This window comes from Sceloporus occidentalis, unplaced genomic scaffold (assembly GCF_023333645.1).
Source record: "Sceloporus occidentalis isolate IW3139 unplaced genomic scaffold, rSceOcc1.0.p SCAF_1, whole genome shotgun sequence".
Classification (NCBI taxonomy): domain Eukaryota; kingdom Metazoa; phylum Chordata; class Lepidosauria; order Squamata; family Phrynosomatidae; genus Sceloporus; species Sceloporus occidentalis.
In genome coordinates, this window is record NW_028316981.1 from 38,501,942 (window position 1) to 38,519,262 (window position 17,321).

Consider the following 17,321-nt stretch of genomic DNA (forward strand, 5'->3'; position numbering starts at 1 on the left):
TTATGGATAAATCAGGATTGAATCACACAAATAGCAGATGAGTGTCTTGGGTTATGAGATGATCTAACCCATGTGGCTCAGGGCTATAGAACAGAAGTGAAGGGTGTAGGAATGATTGTGGCAAAATAAAATATGCATTTATTTTGAAGGGAAGTGCCGTGTGTGTGTGTACATATATATTCTAAGATTAGCAATGCAGGTTTTCCTGAATGAATACTAGGCCGGTGAAGACATAACAGTGATTAGGTCCAGAACTAGGTGAGTAATTACTATCATAACATAATTACAGCAAGTCACCCCTAAAAACAGACTATTTGTGCTGCATATCAAAGAGACATTGTAAAACCATTGATTCTGAGGGATTGCTGACCTCACTAGTGCTCAGCCAATCCCTGAGGCTTGTGTTAAGTTTCTGGGTCTTTGTGACATCACAGAGGCAGGCTAAAGATTACTTGCCTGCTTGGCAGGCTTCAGAGCAGTCCAGCCCACAGAGCAGGATGGATGGCAGGCAGAGGAGGCCAATTGGCAGATGGAAGGGAGATGATCATAAGAAGGCAAGTCCTTAGTGGCTTGCTAAGCAGGTGTTGAGTCTAGGGACCTGAAGCCGGCAGAGTTCCTTGACCTAACACTGGGCTGATGTCGGCTGACAGACCCGGCAGAAACCTGTTGACGGAAGCTTGGTGGATATTTGTGGGTTGAAGCTGGGGCGTGTCTGTGAGTGAAAGGAGAGTGAATGGAGCCAGCTTTCATATATGTGTGGATGTGGTCGAGGTGAATGAGTGCACTTCAGGCTCTGGCAGAGGTCCGAATCTGGTGCAGGCGTGACTGGGGACACGTGCTCAGAAGGTGGCGGAAGCCCCCTTCCAAACACAGAATGAATGTGAAAGCTGGTGGATGTGTGAATATGAGCCGGAGAATGTGGTCGAGGCGAATGCGTGTGTGTCTGTGAGTGCTCAGCCGTCCAAATCTGGGTGCAGGTGTGACTGGGGACACGTGTTCAGAAGGTGGCGGAGGCTCCCTTCCAGACGCAGAGTGAATGTGATGAACCGGTGGATACTTGTGGGTTGAAGCCGGTGGATGTTGGCAGGCCGAAGCTTGGGGATGAAGTCACCGATAGAAGCGGGTGAATTATGTCTGGGATGAAGCTGGGGGATGGTTGCCGACGACTCACATCTCTTAGCTTGTTTGTGTTTCTCTTCCAGGGAGCTGACCCTTCTTCTGAAGGTGTGACCATCCAAAGGATCCTGGAGGCAGGCTTCTTGTTGAATCAAAGCAGCTCTGGGATGGGCGAACATGAGACGTCCTGTGAAATCTGTGTAGAACATCCTGGTTTCACTGGTGGACAAAGACTGAATTAACAGTATAGGAAATAAATCTACAACTTCCTTGAAGGCTATTTATGATATTTGAATAAAATATTTTTGACAACAAAGAAAACCTCTATTATTATTATTTTTTCAAAATATTATTGTTATCATCATCATCACCCCACCAGTTAGGTAGGTCAAATGCCCTGCCAAAGGAGCTTGAGTGAGATGAAGAAAGTCTAGAGGGTTGTGTCTGGGTTTTGTAAATGAATCGTCTTTTCAAGTGTCAGTTGCCTTTCTGTGAAGAATCTACCTGGGCCAGACTTTAGCTATCTGTTGGAGCACTTTTAAGGCAGGCTTCTTCCTTGGGGTTCAAATATATGTAAGATAGAAAATGTGCAAATCACACTATTACAGTGCAAGTGGCAAGGGTGTGATACACAATGTCAACAAATCAGCTATCATTGTGAATACAGTTGCAGAAGTTTTTGAATGGTATTTCCCTGCATAATGACATGGTGTGATAAGCTCCTTAGCATCTAGAGAGGATGTACCCCAATAAAGGCCCATTACCAAAAAGCAAAATATGATTGTGTGTCAGCTGTACTACTATAAACACGAGCATGTACTGACATATAGGCTTTGTGTATGCGTGTGTACATACATTTAGAGCCTTGTGGGGCTTTTATTGTTCCCTGTGGGAACTATCCAAATCTGGAAGGGTTCAGGGAGCTTTGAAGAACCAGAAAGGGATTTCAGCAGCTGCAAAAGTGGGATCTGGGGCTATATGAGGCTTATGGATCATATTTTCCCCACCCCTGACCTATATGAAGCTCTCTTTTTTTCTAGCCCTACCTGGAGATCTCAGGGATTGAACACGGGACACTTGACATATTAAGCTTGTGATCTTGCCTCTAAGCTGCATCCCCTTGCATGGTATAACATATCCAAGCAATCTGAGGCACTGGGCCTTTGAGACTTAATTTGGGATGGTCCATTACTTGCTTTTGTTCAAAATGCAAATATCAACAAGACCCTGGGACCCCATCAAGCATCTCCTTTGGAACAGTGGAGTTCTGTAAGACAGAGGTGTTTGAAGGAAATGTAGTGATTGTATGTCCTTTCTTTCAGCAGACAAAAGCAGGGAAGTGAAGCAAGTAAAAAACATCTGCAAACCATTGAAGAGATAATCCCACCAGAACAAGGTCAGAGCATGGGTGTGACAATCTGGCAGTGAGGGTTGGCCTCCCCTGTGGGAGTGACTTGATCTACAATACCTCAGAAGATACCGAAGAAAGCAGTACAATGCAGTGGTAACAAGGTTACACACATGTATGTACTGTATCGTTGCTGTATGCTTTCAAGTTGACTCCAACTTATGGAAATCCTATTACAGTGGTACTCAGACTTTTTACCATTGGGACACCCCTCCCCTTTACATCTACATGCAAACATCGCCCCTCCCCACTCAACATAGTATATGAATAAAAATATTGTTTTTATTTAGTGTGTTTATTTTCACTCACACATTCATGTATACTCACACTTTAACATGACATAAAGAAATAGCATCATTCAAATTTGTTTGTTTGTTGTGTGCCTTCAAATCATTTCGGGCTTATGGCGACCCCATGGCCATAAGATATCATGGGGTTTTCTTGAGAAGTTTCTTCAGAAGGGGTTTGCCATTGCCATCCTCTGAGGCTGAGAGTGTGTGACTTGCCCCAGGGTCCCACTCCACAATTTGAGAACTGCTGCCATATTGTATTCAGAGATTTGCCACTGACTTCTTTTAAGTATGAGAGAGTCTAACTAAACCCTGGTCTCTTGGGGCTTGTTTGCATGAATAAAATACTCTACATTCTATTTGAACAGAATGCAGTCCCTATACATGCCATTTGGAGGAATTCAGGCTTTTTGCAGAACCCTCTAAAAACTCCTCAAACATCTCAGGAAAAGGACTCATGGTCTTTACTGGAGTATCTGTAAGTATGTACATTATTGAATGTGTGACCATCTGCTCACTTTGCATGGATTCGCATGGCTGTCCATTTTCATCAAAGGGAGAGTGAATAGATGCAAATTTCTGCAGGAAAATGAAAACAATTTAGTGCCAATGTCAAAGTGCAACAATTTGAACAATACACTATGTGTAGACTGAGAAAGCCAGCATGACGTAGTGGTTTGAGTGTTGGACTAAGACTGTGGAGACCACGGTTTGATTCTCAGCTTGACCACGAAATCCACTGGGTGCCTTTGGGCAAGTCGCACTCTCTCAGCTTCAGGGTAAGGTAATGGCAAACCTCCTTTGAACAAATCTTGCCACAAAATCCCCATGATAGGTGCATTCTAGGGTCACCATAAGACAGAAGTGACTTGAAGACACACAACAACAACAACAACAACAACAACAACAACAACAGATCCCTAGACTTCTAGTCCAACACTCAAACCACTATAGCATGCTGGCTCTCATGTATAGATTACCCTGGCTGATGTTTACTGGCTATAGAAGAGATGGAATTTTATTTCCATCTGGACATCCCATCTGATCTTGGAAGCTAAGTGCAGTCAGCTCTGGTTAGCACTTGGATGGAAGACTACCAACAAACACCAGGTGCTGTAGGCTTTCCGTTTCAGGAAGGACATGCCAAAACCACCTCTGAGTACTCCTTGCCTAAGCAAACCCTACGAAATTCATAAGTCGACAGGTGAAGTGTGAAGGCATGTACACATACATATGCACCATTTGAACTCAAATTTCACATTCTATACAGCCACATAGGCCTAAATAGATTAAACGCACCATATCCTGATCTTGGAAAGCTAAGCAGAATCAACTTTGGTTAGTATTTGGGTGGGAGACCACCAATGGATACCTGGTGCTGTAGGCTATACTTCAGAGGAAGGAACTGTCAAAACCACTCCTGAGTATTCCTTGCCTAAGAAACCTCTATGAAATTCATGGGGTTGCTCGTGAGTCGACAGGCAACTTGAAGGCACACACACAACAACAACAACAACAACAACAGCCATAGAAACATTGCCTGGTTGGGCTTCACAACCTTGGGAGCCATTTTGCTCCCTAGCCCTCTCTCCATCAGAGCCCTGGGCTGCAATACTCCTGCCACAGTCAGGGTGACCAGAGGTCCTCCTCTTCCATATCCTACATTTCAACCTGCTGTCCAGGATGAATTGTAAAAATGTCCATTTTGAGCATGACTAAGAAGCCCATTGAGTAACACCATGTCTGCTGTCCTTTCTTCCTCTGAGAAACAAACATGCCCTAAGTTCTGGAGGCATGTCTTTCCTGCTGTTGAATCTTAGAATCATAGAATTGTAGAGTTGGAAGAGACCACAAGGGCCATCCAGTCCAACCCTCTGCCATGCAGGAAATCACAATCAAAGCATCCCTGAGAGATGGCCATCCAGCCTCTGTTTGAAGACCTCTAAGGAAGGAGACTCCACTACACTCTGAGGGAGTTTGTTCCACTGTCGAACAGCCCTTACTGTCAGGAAGTTCTTCCTAATGTTGAGGTGGAATCTCTTTTCCTGGAGCTTGCATCCATTGCAGAGGGAGCCATCAGGCAGACCAGCAACATCTTGGACTGCCTGAAGGAAGAGGCCCCTCCCTCCTCAACTGTCATCTCGGCCTCAGAGGGAGCCATCAGGCAGACCCAGCAACATCTTGGACTGCCTGAAGGAAGAGGCCCCTCCCTCCTCAACTGTCATCTCGGCCTCAGAGGGAGCCATCAGGCAGACCCAGCAACATCTTGGACTGCCTGAAGGAAGAGGCCCCTCCCTCCTCAACTGTCATCTCGGCCTCAGAGGGAGCCATCAGGCAGACCAGCAACATCTTGGACTGCCTGAAGGAAGAGGCCCCTCCCTCCTCAACTGTCATCTCGGCCTCAGAGGGAGCCATCAGGCAGACCCAGCAACATCTTGGACTGCCTGAAGGAAGAGGCCCCTCCCTCCTCAACTGTCATCTCGGCCTCAGAGGGAGCCATCAGGCAGACCCAGCAACATCTTGGACTGCCTGAAGGAAGAGGCCCCTCCCTCCTCAACTGTCATCTCGGCCTCAGAGGGAGCCATCAGGCAGACCCAGCAACATCTTGGACTGCCTGAAGGAAGAGGCCCCTCCCTCCTCAACTGTCATCTCGGCCTCAGAGGGAGCCATCAGGCAGACCCAGCAACATCAGGGACTGCCTGAAGGAAGAGGCCCCTCCCTCCTCAACTGTCATCTCGGCCTCAGAGGGAGCCATCGGGCAGACCAGCAACATCTTGGACTGCCTGAAGGAAGAGGCCCCTCCCTCCTCAACTGTCATCTTGGCCTCAGAGGGAGCCATCAGGCAGACCCAGCAACATCTTGGACTGCCTGAAGGAAGAGGCCCCTCCCTCCTCAACTGTCATCTCGGCCTCAGAGGGAGCCATCAGGCAGACCAGCAACATCTTGGACTGCCTGAAGGAAGAGGCCCCTCCCTCCTCAACTGTCATCTCGGCCTCAGAGGGAGCCATCAGGCAGACCAACAACATCTTGGACTGCCTGAAGGAAGAGGCCCCTCCCTCCTCAACTGTCATCTCGGCCTCAGAGGGAGCCATCAGGCAGACCAACAACATCTTGGACTGCCTGAAGGAAGAGGCCCCTCCCTCCTCAACTGTCATCTCGGCCTCAGAGGGAGCCAGCAGGCAGACCAGCAACATCAGGGACTGCCTGAAGGAAGAGGCCCCTCCCTCCTCAACTGTCATCTCGGCCTCAGAGGGAGCCATCAGGCAGACCCAGCAACATCAGGGACTGTCTGAAGGATGAGACTTCTCCCTGCTTTAATTGTCACATTGTATTTGTATTGAATTCAATTTTCACTGTACACCGCTATGATCATTGCGGAATAGCGGTCTATAAATAAAACGTATTATTATTATTATTATTATTATTATTATTGCTCCGGGTCCTAGTCTCTGGAGCAGCAGAAAACAAGCTTGCTCCCTCCTCAACATGACATCCCTTCAAATATTTAAATAGGGCTATCATATCACCTCTTAACCTTCTCTTCTCCAGGCTAAACATCCCCAACTCCCTAAGTCGTTCCTCATAGGTCATGGTTTCCAGACCTTTCACCATTTTAGTCGCCCTCCTTTGGACACGCCCCAGTTTCTCAATGTCCTTTTTTAATTGTGGTGCCCAGAACTGGACACAGTATTCCAGGTGGGGCCTGACCAAAGCAGAATAGAGTGGCACTATTACTTCCCTTGATCTAGACACTGTACTTCTATTGATTCATAGTGTCTAGTAGATCAAGGGAATAGTGCCACTCTATTCTGCTTTGGTCAGGCTCCACCTGCAATACTGTGTCCATTTCTGGGCACAGCTGGGCTCAGCTGTTGTCATTGTTGTGTGCTTACAAATAATTTCTGACTAATGGTGACTCTAAGGCCACATCATGCGGTTTCCTTGGCAAGATTTGCTTAGAAGAGGTTTGCCACTGCCTTCCCCTTAGGCTGAGAGCATGTCACTTGCCCAAGGTCACCCAGTGGGTTCCATGGCAGAGTGGGAATCGAACCCTGGTCTCTGGAGTCGTAGTCCAACAACCAGATCACTATGCCACAGTAGTTTGCTACTGTTCCTAGGGGAAAAATAAAACATGAACTTTAGAGGGATCCATTTGTTGTTGTCTGTTGTGTGCCTTCAAGTAATTTCCGACTTATTATTAAGGGGAACCTATTATGGGTTTTTCTTGGCATGATTTATTCAGAGGGGGTTTGCCATCCTATCCCCCTATTTGCAGCGAGGACAGGATAATATAATAAAATAGAAAAGGATAAAAGGATAATAAAAACAGTACATGTAATATTGCTGTAACTAAACCATAGGAAATGAATATTTATATTTTCCAGGGGTGTTTTTGAGCTTTTTTTGTTTTGTTTTGGTCATGCCTCCCATTTTTTCCTTCAGCATCCTCCATTTTGCAGCGCCTTGCCCTCCTTTGCGGTTGGAGGACCTTTGGCCACAGCGGTGTGTCTGGCTTTTGTGTGGCGTGTGTGACTAGGGTCAAAAACACACACTGCAGAAAGAATCCAGTTTTGAGACCGCTTCAACTGCCCTGGCTCAGTGCTAGGGAATCCTGGGAATTTATTGTGGCACCAGAGCTCTCTGACAGGGCAGTTATAGCGGTCTCAAGCTGGGTTATTTCTGCAGGCTGTGTTTTGGACCTAACCTGTGAGGGAAAGGATGAGGGAAGATGGAGTGTCCGGTGGTGGGCAAGACTGAGAGGAAAAGCCATTGTCTTTTGCTATCTCTGTCAAGGGCCAGCCAACCTTGGGCTCCAAAGCCCAGACAAGGGCTTTTATTTGGAAATTCAGAGATACTAAAAGCAGCAGAAGGCACAACAGCAGCCCCCCAGTTGCCCCTAGTCCTTTTGCGCAGCCTCAGACAGTCCCTCTTCTCATCTCCCTCCATTTTATACTCTCCCTTCTGGAAGGAGAGACCCCCCTGGAAGCCAACAACAACAACAACAACACTGTTATTGTTGAAATAAATCACTAGAGGAAGCCAATCACAACAACAATAATAACAACACAACAAAACAATAATACTAAAATTGTTCTTATTGTGTGTTGTTGTTGTTACTGTTGTTGGTTATTTTGCACCTAATGGGGAGGGACTCAGGCAATGGAAGAGAGGAGGAGGAAGAGTTGGAAAGCCCAGCATCCCCTGCGAAGTGCCTGCGGTGGGATGCTGGAAGAGGAGGAGGAGGCGCCATGGGGGAGCTGAGGAAGAGGAGCCTGGCTGGGCAGGAGCTCCTTTGCCACCTCCTCCTCCTCCTCCTCTCTGTCGTCCTCCTTTCCCAGGACGCCTCCTCCATTCCCACCTTCTCTCTCTCTCTCTCTCTCTCTCTCCAGGAGGGGTTCCAAAAGGCCCTCCATTTTGAGCATCACTACTGAGGAGCGTGCCTTTTTACCTGAGTGGGATGTGTGTGTGTGTTGCTGTTGTTGTTTAGCTTTCCTTACGCCCTCCATCTTTCCCCCTATTCCCAGCTCCTCTTTGGCAGCGAGGAGGACCTTGAAAGTTTGACCAGGAGGAGGGCCAGGGGGCTGGGCTGAGGAGGAGGAGGCTGTCCCCCGTCCTCCTCCTCCCTCTGCTGCTGCCTCGCCCAGGAGGAGGAGGAGGAGGAGGAGCGGGAGTGGCGCCAGGGATGCTCCACCTCGAGAGGCCCAAGTGGGGGGAGCCTGGGCCGGGGGCTGCTGAAGCTGGAGGAGGAGGAGGGTCCCCAGTTCCCCTGCTTCCCTTGTCTGGAGGAAGAGGAGGAGGAGGAGGATGGGGAAGAAGAAGAGGCGATGGAGAGGCAGCAGGGATGCTCAGCGTGAGAGGAGCCAGCGGGGGAGCCTGGGCAGGCGCTGCTGAAGGGGAGCTTTCCCTGTTTCCTCTCTGCCTGCCTTCTCTGCTGCCTTGTGGCTGCAGGAGGAGGAGGAGGAGGGGGAGAAAAGAGCCCAGGGAAAGACTGAAGAAGGCCCTCCGAAGAGGAGGAGGAGGAGGAGGAGGCATGGAGGGGACCCAAGGGAAGGGGCCAGCCAGGGGCTGCTGAAGGAGGAGGGTCCCGGCCTCCCTGGTGCCTGGAGGTGGGTCAACCAAGAGGAGGAGGAGGAGGAGGAGGAGGCCCAGAGGAAGGCCAAGGAGGAGGAGATGGGGATGCTCCAGCTTGAAAGGAACAGGCGCTGCTGAAAGGGAAGGGTCCCGGTCTACCGGCTTCCCTTGTCTGCTCCTGGAAGAGGAGGAGGAGGAAGGAGGAGGGACATGGATGCTCCAGCTTGAAAGGACCAGGGGGCGGTGGAGCGCTCTTCCCGCATCCCTTGCCTGGTGTCTGGAAGGCAAGGAGGAGGAAGCGAGACCGAGGAAGAGGCGGAGGAGAGCCAGGAGGAGATGCAGATGGAGAAGCTCCAGCTTGAGGGGACCAGGCTGAGGAGGACTGTCAGGAGTTGCTGAAGGAAAGAGGTCCCAGTCTACCCGCTTCTCCATCAGGTCATCCAGGAGGAGGAGGAGGAGATGCCATAGCTCCAAGGGAGCAGGCGGTGCTGAGGGAGGGGGTCCCTAGTCTCCCTAGCACCTGCAGTCCTGCCTCCTTGGGGCCCCATGGCCAACGCCAGCCGTGTCCCCCCGCTGCCCAGCCCAGGGGGCCTCCTCCTCAGTGCCTCAGGCCTGAAGCTGACCACACTGGGCCTGATCCTGATCCTGAGCCTGGCGGGCAACCTCCTCTTTGCCTGGCTGATCCTGAAGGAGCGGCACCTGCGCCGGGCCCCCTACTACCTCCTCCTGGACCTCTGCCTGGCTGACGGGCTCCGCTCCCTGGCCTGCTTCCCTTTCGTCATGCTCTCAGTGCACAGTGGGGGGCGCTCCTGGCCCCACGGCCCCCTGGGCTGCAAGGTCCTGGCCTTCCTAGCCGTCCTCTTTTGCTTCCACGCTGCCTTCCTCCTCTTCTGTGTGGGGGTCACCCGGTACATGGCCATCGCCCACCACCGCTTCTACGCCAAGCGCATGACGGGCTGGACCTGCCTGGCAGTGGTCTGCATGGTCTGGACCCTCTCCATGGCCATGGCCTTCCCGCCGGTCTTTGACGTGGGCACCTACAAGTTCATCCAGGAGGAGGAGCAGTGCATCTTTGAGCACCGCTACGTCAAGGCCAACGATACTCTGGGCTTCATGCTCATGCTCGCTGCCATCATCGCCGCCACTCATTTGGTCTACATCAAACTCCTCTTCTTTATCCACAGCCACCGTAAAATGAAGCCTGCTCAGTTGGTACCGGCCATTAGCCAGAATTGGACTTTCCATGGACCAGGGGCTACTGGGCAGGCGGCTGCTAACTGGACAGCTGGCTTTGGCCGTGGTCCCACCCCTCCAACTTTGGTGGGCATCCGACAGAACGCCACCCATAGTCAGATCAAGAGGCTGCTGGTCCTGGAGGAGTTCAAAATGGAGAAGAGGATCTGCAAGATGTTCTACATGATCACCCTGCTGTTCCTGCTCCTCTGGTCTCCTTACATTGTGGCCTGTTACTTGCGTGTCTTCATCAAGGCCAGCGCTATCCCCCAAGTCTACTTGACCACCTCAGTCTGGATGACCTTTGCCCAGGCAGGGGTCAACCCCATCCTGTGCTTCATTTTCAACAGGGAGCTCAGAGTCTGTTTCAGAGCTCACTTTCTCTGCTGCCAAAGCATGCAGAACACCCAAGGCACCATTCTCTGTGATCTGAAGAATTTTGGGATGTAGCTTTTCTTCTTATGTACAAGAACAATCTACTAATCGCTGTGCTTTTCTTTTACGTAAATATGCACTTGCCAGATGGTTATCTTAAGGAGATACCTCGGCCTCCTACCACCCTTCAGTTTTAAGAGGGTATTTATTCATTTATGTGTTATGGGATTTTTGTGCAGCAGGGGGTGGGGGAGGGCAGGCTGCAGAAATATGGAATAACAGAGGGCTCCAGATTGCTTGGATGCTTTTAACATTTCTACATCTGATTCTGATATGGATAAAAAGGCCATAATTTTGTGTTCAGATTTGTTTTTTGGTTTTTTTTTAAAAAAAACTTGCCAGTTTTGATAAAGGCTAATCAGTTTTATTCATGATGTGCAATTTGATAAATAGCCAAGACAAAATTTTATACTAAAGTTATTTTTGATGGCCTCAGTCTGTTGTATTACAGTGTTTGTTTTTAAAGGGTAATGAAGAAGGAGAAACTGGTTTAGATGTCGGTTCTCGGTGAGGACCTTTGGAATTATTATTATTATTATTATTATTATTTTGTAAGCAGCAACTTTGTTAACTTTGCCTAAACTAGAAACACAGGATGCAGTCCTAACCTACATCCTAATTGTCTTCTCAAATTATCAGGTCATTTTCTATTGACCTAAAAAGAACTAGATTCACTTGCTCCAATGTTGAACTGAGTGATTTTTTTTGTGTTGCACTTTTTCTTTGATATACTTTTCAGAATCCTTTGAAAAATGACGATTTTTAAAAGCAAGAGGATCACATATCAACTTTAAGAATGGTCAATGCCAGGTTTTTAAATTATACTGACTTTCATACTTTAATGTCTTTTTAAAATGTTATCTACAAACCAGATAATGTGTGTACATTTTGACTGTTTTAATAAAATCATTGTCCAGTTTTTGTACATGGAATAGCGTTGGAATGACTGGGTTATGCTTTTGTATCAGCTGTTGTCTCTGCCTAAGGGCAACTTGCCTGCAGCCTATAAGAAGGGTGGGCAATTTAGTGTCTTCCAGATACTTTGGACTACAACTTCCCTGATTGTGGGGTGTGGGCCATGCTGGCTCAGATTTTTGGAAATTATAGTCCAAAATCATTAGAACGCTATCGGTCTGGGCAGAACAATAGAATTCTCACTTAATAGATTTGTGTACCCAGTCCAGAGGATATGCATTTTCTTAGGAACAGGCCCCATTAAACACAGTAAGATTCACTTCCAATTAAGGACACTAGATTGGATAGCTATGTATTACAAAAGAGAACTACATCTTTTCTAGTTGCTCATGGCATTTTTGGAGAGAGGGGTCAGGAACCCCTCTCCCTCACATCCTCTAAAATTAATTTCAGTTTTAAGATGGGTCTTCATCTTTTAACGTCAGAAGAGTCTCTAGATAATTGTGAATCGCTAATTTTAGTAGACAAAGCAGTTCCTGCTCATAATTGCTTGGCTGCTTATCCGTCCTACACTGTTATACCAGAGATTATTTTTAAATTATTAATGTCCTGGGATTTATAAAAGAGCAGATTATGCAGTGAAAAGTTTCTAAAAATATAATTGAGCTGACAGTTGTTACTTCAACTAGTGCTGAGCACACTTATGGAAATACATAAGTGCACATTTCATTGATTTGTTTTAAAAAAATACAATTAGGATGTTATTGTTGCAGTACATGTTGATGTTTTCATGGTACTTCACAACTAAGTGATCAGAAAGAGTACCCCTGTCTTCCAGATAATGATGATGATAATAATAATAATAATAATAATAATAATAATATGATTTATTTATAGCCCACCTTTTCATGAGGAATCAAGGCAGGTTACAGCATCGGAAAAAATAGTAAAAACAGTACATCAAGGTCCAGTCCCAATTTAAAAATAATCCCCTTCCCATCCCCCCTTCCCAATCATAAAAACAAACAGTATAAAATAAATTATAATGTAAGGTTTAAAAAATTCTAAATCTTCTAAGAACAGAAATGTAAAAGTTTCCAGGATGGTTGAAGTTGTGGTAAGAGATATATTTGCGGCGGTGGTGATGTGTGTTAAAATATATGTAGTATTTGCCTTCTTATCAAGTTAAACAAACATTACTGCTTTAACATCAATACATTGGTTTGATTTCTGTGTGATCCTTCTGATCCTCTATTTATAATGTGAATTGTATGTGACTTTCAACAGTTTTTGACTGCAGCCCCAGAGCTATCTCATTCTACTCTGGATTGTACCCCAACCCTCTAGCACAGATTAGCCAATGGCATAGAGTGGGAATAATGAAAATACTGTAGTTTCTTCTCAATCTCCAGTTTCTTCCCTATCTCCAGAAGAAACTACAGCATTTTCATTATTCCCACTCTATGCCATTGAACCAAGGCTACTTATGGTGAACCAAGTGAACCAAGGCCACTTATGGGAAACATGGTTCCTAGTCATTGCCTTGAATCTTGTTTTTAGTTCCAGTTAGACTAGACCCAATGTAGCACTGTGATTTATCTATTTGTTGACTTAATATATAGCAAATTATTCAGTGGATAAACTCTATTTAAAACTAACCAATAGTACCCAGACCAGAAATAATGCAGTTTGATACCACTTTAAGTGCTATAGCTTCATTCTATGGAATCCTGGTATTTGTAGTTTTACAAAGTCTTTAGTCTTGCTTTCCAAAGTGTGCAGACAAGGCTACAAATCTCTCAGAACTACAAATCCCAGGATTCTGTAGGATGTAGACATGGCAGTTAAAGTGGTGTCAAACTGCATTATTTCCACTGTGTGGATGCACCCTCAGTCAGCATGGGCAATTCTAATGTTTAGTAAGTATTAGATAGTACTGTGTGAAACCCAAAATTCATTCATTTTAGTATAACAGTTTTAAACTGGCCCAGTGATAGTGATATTACTGCAAAGTGCCTCAGGCACTCCTGTGCAAACTGGGCCTATATATGGTTGCTGGAATGTAGCCCTATGTATTCCATAGGACCTGCCCACCAGGTAAGTATGCATAAGATGGCAGCCTGTGGATATTACTGTTTTTTCCAGCTGGTAAACTCATAAAACTTGAAAATAGAAGCCCTCAACCAAAATAAGGTATTATTATATGGACTTAGAAACAGTATGCAAACTTTAGTAGTACTGTGAGGAATATCTATATTCTTTGGGGCAGCAAGCTCGGAAAACTGTTATAATTAAAAAGTAGCAATAAATTTGGATATTTATTTATATGTTATAATAATAATATAGATGCTATAGTGTAGAAAAATCCAATGGCCTAAATTCAACTAGAGTACACCCATTGAATCAATGGGATTGATACAAGTGTTGGATTATGGACTGATTTAATTGTTCTACCCAAATTGAGATTACCAAATAGATTAAAGCCAATGTTATTTCAAATGCACAGCAGATGTAGTAACTGTAAGTAGACAAAATCAGTGATCCATATTTATTAGATACAGTATATAATTAATTCGCAATTTACATTGCACTCTGTCTGAGTAAGTAATGTAGCCTTGGGGGAAAAAACAGCATAACACAAGCAGCATTGAATCCCAATCTGGGGGGAAAGCAAAATATAAATAAAGTTTATGGCCAAGATACTGCATCACAGATAGTTATGAATAGTAACTATTGTCTTCTGACCTGACTCCTCAATTCGTCCTTAACCAAGCAATGCCTGTCTGTTTTTCTGATGATTGAGGTGCTGCAGGATGGCACTTCCAGCTCCTTCCTGCCATCAGACTGATTTGTGACAATCTGAAGCAGGATCCATCACGATTCCTTATCATTTCACACCTCACTGGCAGGAGGGAGCTGGAAACATCATCCTGTAGAGATCACCAGCAGAAGAGACCTCCATTGCTCTGTTTGGGTGCTGGCTATTAGGGTAGGTGTGGGGGGCATTTGCAATGATGGCAATAGTGCCACAGTCATAAACATGAATACTGAATAGGTATGGATACATACGTCTATCTTATGCATTTATATCTCATCAACAGAATGCCAGCCAATTATAACAATAATTATATATTTAAGTGGAATCTATCAAACTTTATAATTTGTTTTTTTAAACTTTTGTACACTCGTCCCTCCACATTTGCTGGGGTTACGGGCACAGGACCCCTGTGAATGTGGAAAAACCACAAATAACAAAAACACTATGTTTTTACCTGAGAGAACACCTCTCTAGGAATCTCTAGGTCCTCCAGTGCAACTCTGTGGTCAGCATCCGCCCTTCAGTGCGACTTTTGAAATTGACCATAGACTTGTGCTGGAGGTCCTAGATTTTCCTAGAAAGAACATATTAATAAAATCTGTAAATAATCAAATCTGCAACAGTCAAAGACGCATATGTGGGGGACAAGTGTAGTTAGAGAAAATATAGCCTTGCTATTTCTTAATTACAGTGTAGGTTTTTCTCTAGAGAGAGGAGGGGGGAGTTTTGGATGTCAGATTTTGTTTCACAACCTAAGCAACTATGGACGTTGAGGCCTCATCTGAAGAGAAGGGGAAGGCCTTATCCAGAAAGGAGCAAGATTTTTCAATATAAGTAGCTAGAATATATCCTAGTACTCAAGTCTAGCATTTTTGTTGTAGTAGTTGTTGTTGTTGTGTGCCTTCAAGTCATTTCCGACTTAATGGCAACCCTATCACAGAGTTTTCTTGGCAAGTTTCTTCAGAGGGGGTTTTTCATTACCATCCTCTGAGGCTGAGAGTGTGGGTTTCATGGCTAAGTGAGGATTTGAACCTGTTCTCCAGAGTCATAATGCTCAAATTTCTGTTCTGGCTTTACTTTTATATCTTTTTTAATGTCATAGCTCCATCCTAGGGAGTCCTGACAGTTGTAATTGGGTGAGACACTTATTTGCTACAATGAACTGTAGTGTAGTAGTTTTGAAAGCTCTCCAAATAGAGAATGGGCCTCACCAAACTGTAAATCCCAGGATTCCATAGGAGCCATGACATTCAAAGCAATATCAACTGTCATAATATGCAGTGCTAATATATTTTAGTCTCACTGTTTTCTGAATATCTCCAAACTCAGTACAGACATCTGAACATGTGGAGTAGGGAGAAAGAGAAAGATGGATATACAAATAATGTCCTAATGATCACACCACTTTCTCTATTTCATGATTTCCCCAGCATAGACTTCTTGAATCCTAGATGAAGGTTGTGGGCTGAGGCACTTAAGGTGGAATAGCAACTAATTGATGACACCCATGCCAGTTTCTGAGCCACTTACCAAGTTCACCATATCGCTCTTACTTCTCTACAGGTATCCCTGTAGCATGCACAGAGGCAAGACTAAACAACAAAGTGTCTTTGTAGATTCCTTAGACATAAATCCAGAAAGCTTGTGCTAGAATAACATGTTTAGCAATAAAGGTGCCAGCCAGGAAAACCCTTTTATTCTTTTATTGGAACTAACATGACTCTCCCTATGTAAATAGCAGACAACATCTTGTTGGGACCTTGTGGAGTCGGCATAATGCACTTAACGTGTTGTGGAATCCACTTCATCACAGTCCACATCATCAGACATAAGATGCACATTATCCCTCAGGCTGTCAGAAGCACTGATGAGTAGGAAGCTGTTTTGTTTTCCCCCTGGGACTCCTGTATGATTGGCAAGGATATAACTGTTGCAATCATTCCCTCTCAGTACACCCCTATGATGGGTAAAATGCAGTTATTAAAGGTTCAAGGGCCTTGCAAACGGAAATATGGGCAACATCATTCTGGCTTTTTACTTTTATACGTTGCTTCTGTAACTTGCTCAAGTCCTGTGATTGTTTTTAAACTGTATAGACATCTGATGCAGAGTTTGGAAATGTTATTTTTTGGATTACAAGTCTAAGAATCCCTCAAATAATTAACAATTGTACTTGTTCCAGACTTTAGTCTGATATCGCTGTGGGAGCAAATCTCATTCTTCACCTCAAATAACCAATGAAGCAAACCTACTGGTGATAGTGGGTTCTTCACAGCATACAGTTATAAAAGGGAGGCTGCTGAATTATATGGATGTTTCCCCCCACCTATTTCATACTTTGGGGGAGTTCATATGGAAAAGTGAGAGTCAGTGTGGTGCAGTGATTTGAGCACTGGATTACGACTCTGTAACCCTAGGTTCAAATCCCTGTTCAGCCATGGAAACCTTGGGTGACCTTGTGCGAGTCACACTCACTCAGCCTTACAAGAAGGCAAAGGCAAAACCCTTCTAACAAATCTTGCCAAGAAAACCTGTGATAGGTTTGGCTTAGGGTCACCATACATCAGAAACTTCTTGAAGGCACACAACAACAATATGTAAAAACAGACATTCCTCTTCCTTCTCCCCCAGATCTTGCTATCCGGTATCTAGGACTAATTATTGACTCTATGGCCATTCTGAGTGCAGTCCTAAATTGCTTTGAACAAATATTATAAAACTGTTTATTCGATATAACTACAATGCAAGAAGTGGATGTTGTTCTGTACCTTCAAGTTGTTTCTGACTTATGGTGATCCTAAGGCAATCCTCTTGTTTTCTTGACAAAATTTGTTCACATGGAGTTTGCCTTGGCCTTCCTCTGAGGGTGAGAGGATGTGTTTTGCCCAAAGTTACCCAGTGGGTTTCTGGGCCAATAAGGGATTCGAACCCATGACTCTAGAGTTGTAGTCCAACACTCAGATCACTACATTATACTGGTTTTCAGGAAGTGGATTGCAACCGAAAAGTCTTTGCTTTGACATACTTAATCTGC

The 17,321-nt window shown here is 45.3% G+C and overlaps 1 protein-coding gene across 1 annotated transcript; it reads left to right on the forward strand.

Moving 5' to 3' along the window:
• Positions 1 to 8,580: 8,580 nt before the first annotated feature.
• On the forward strand, positions 8,581 to 11,493 carry LOC149321320 (putative G protein-coupled receptor 173). Its single transcript, XM_089495535.1, has one exon. The coding sequence runs from the start codon at positions 9,433 to 9,435 to the stop codon at positions 10,567 to 10,569; it is 1,137 nt and encodes a 378-aa protein (XP_089351661.1). The 5' UTR covers positions 8,581 to 9,432; the 3' UTR covers positions 10,570 to 11,493.
• Positions 11,494 to 17,321: the final 5,828 nt, after the last annotated feature.

Excerpts from the sequence above, each read along its gene's own strand:
- LOC149321320 (XM_089495535.1), top strand. The coding sequence starts at position 9,433 with ATGGCCAACGCCAGCCGTGTCCCCCCGCTGCCCAGCCCAGGGGGCCTC.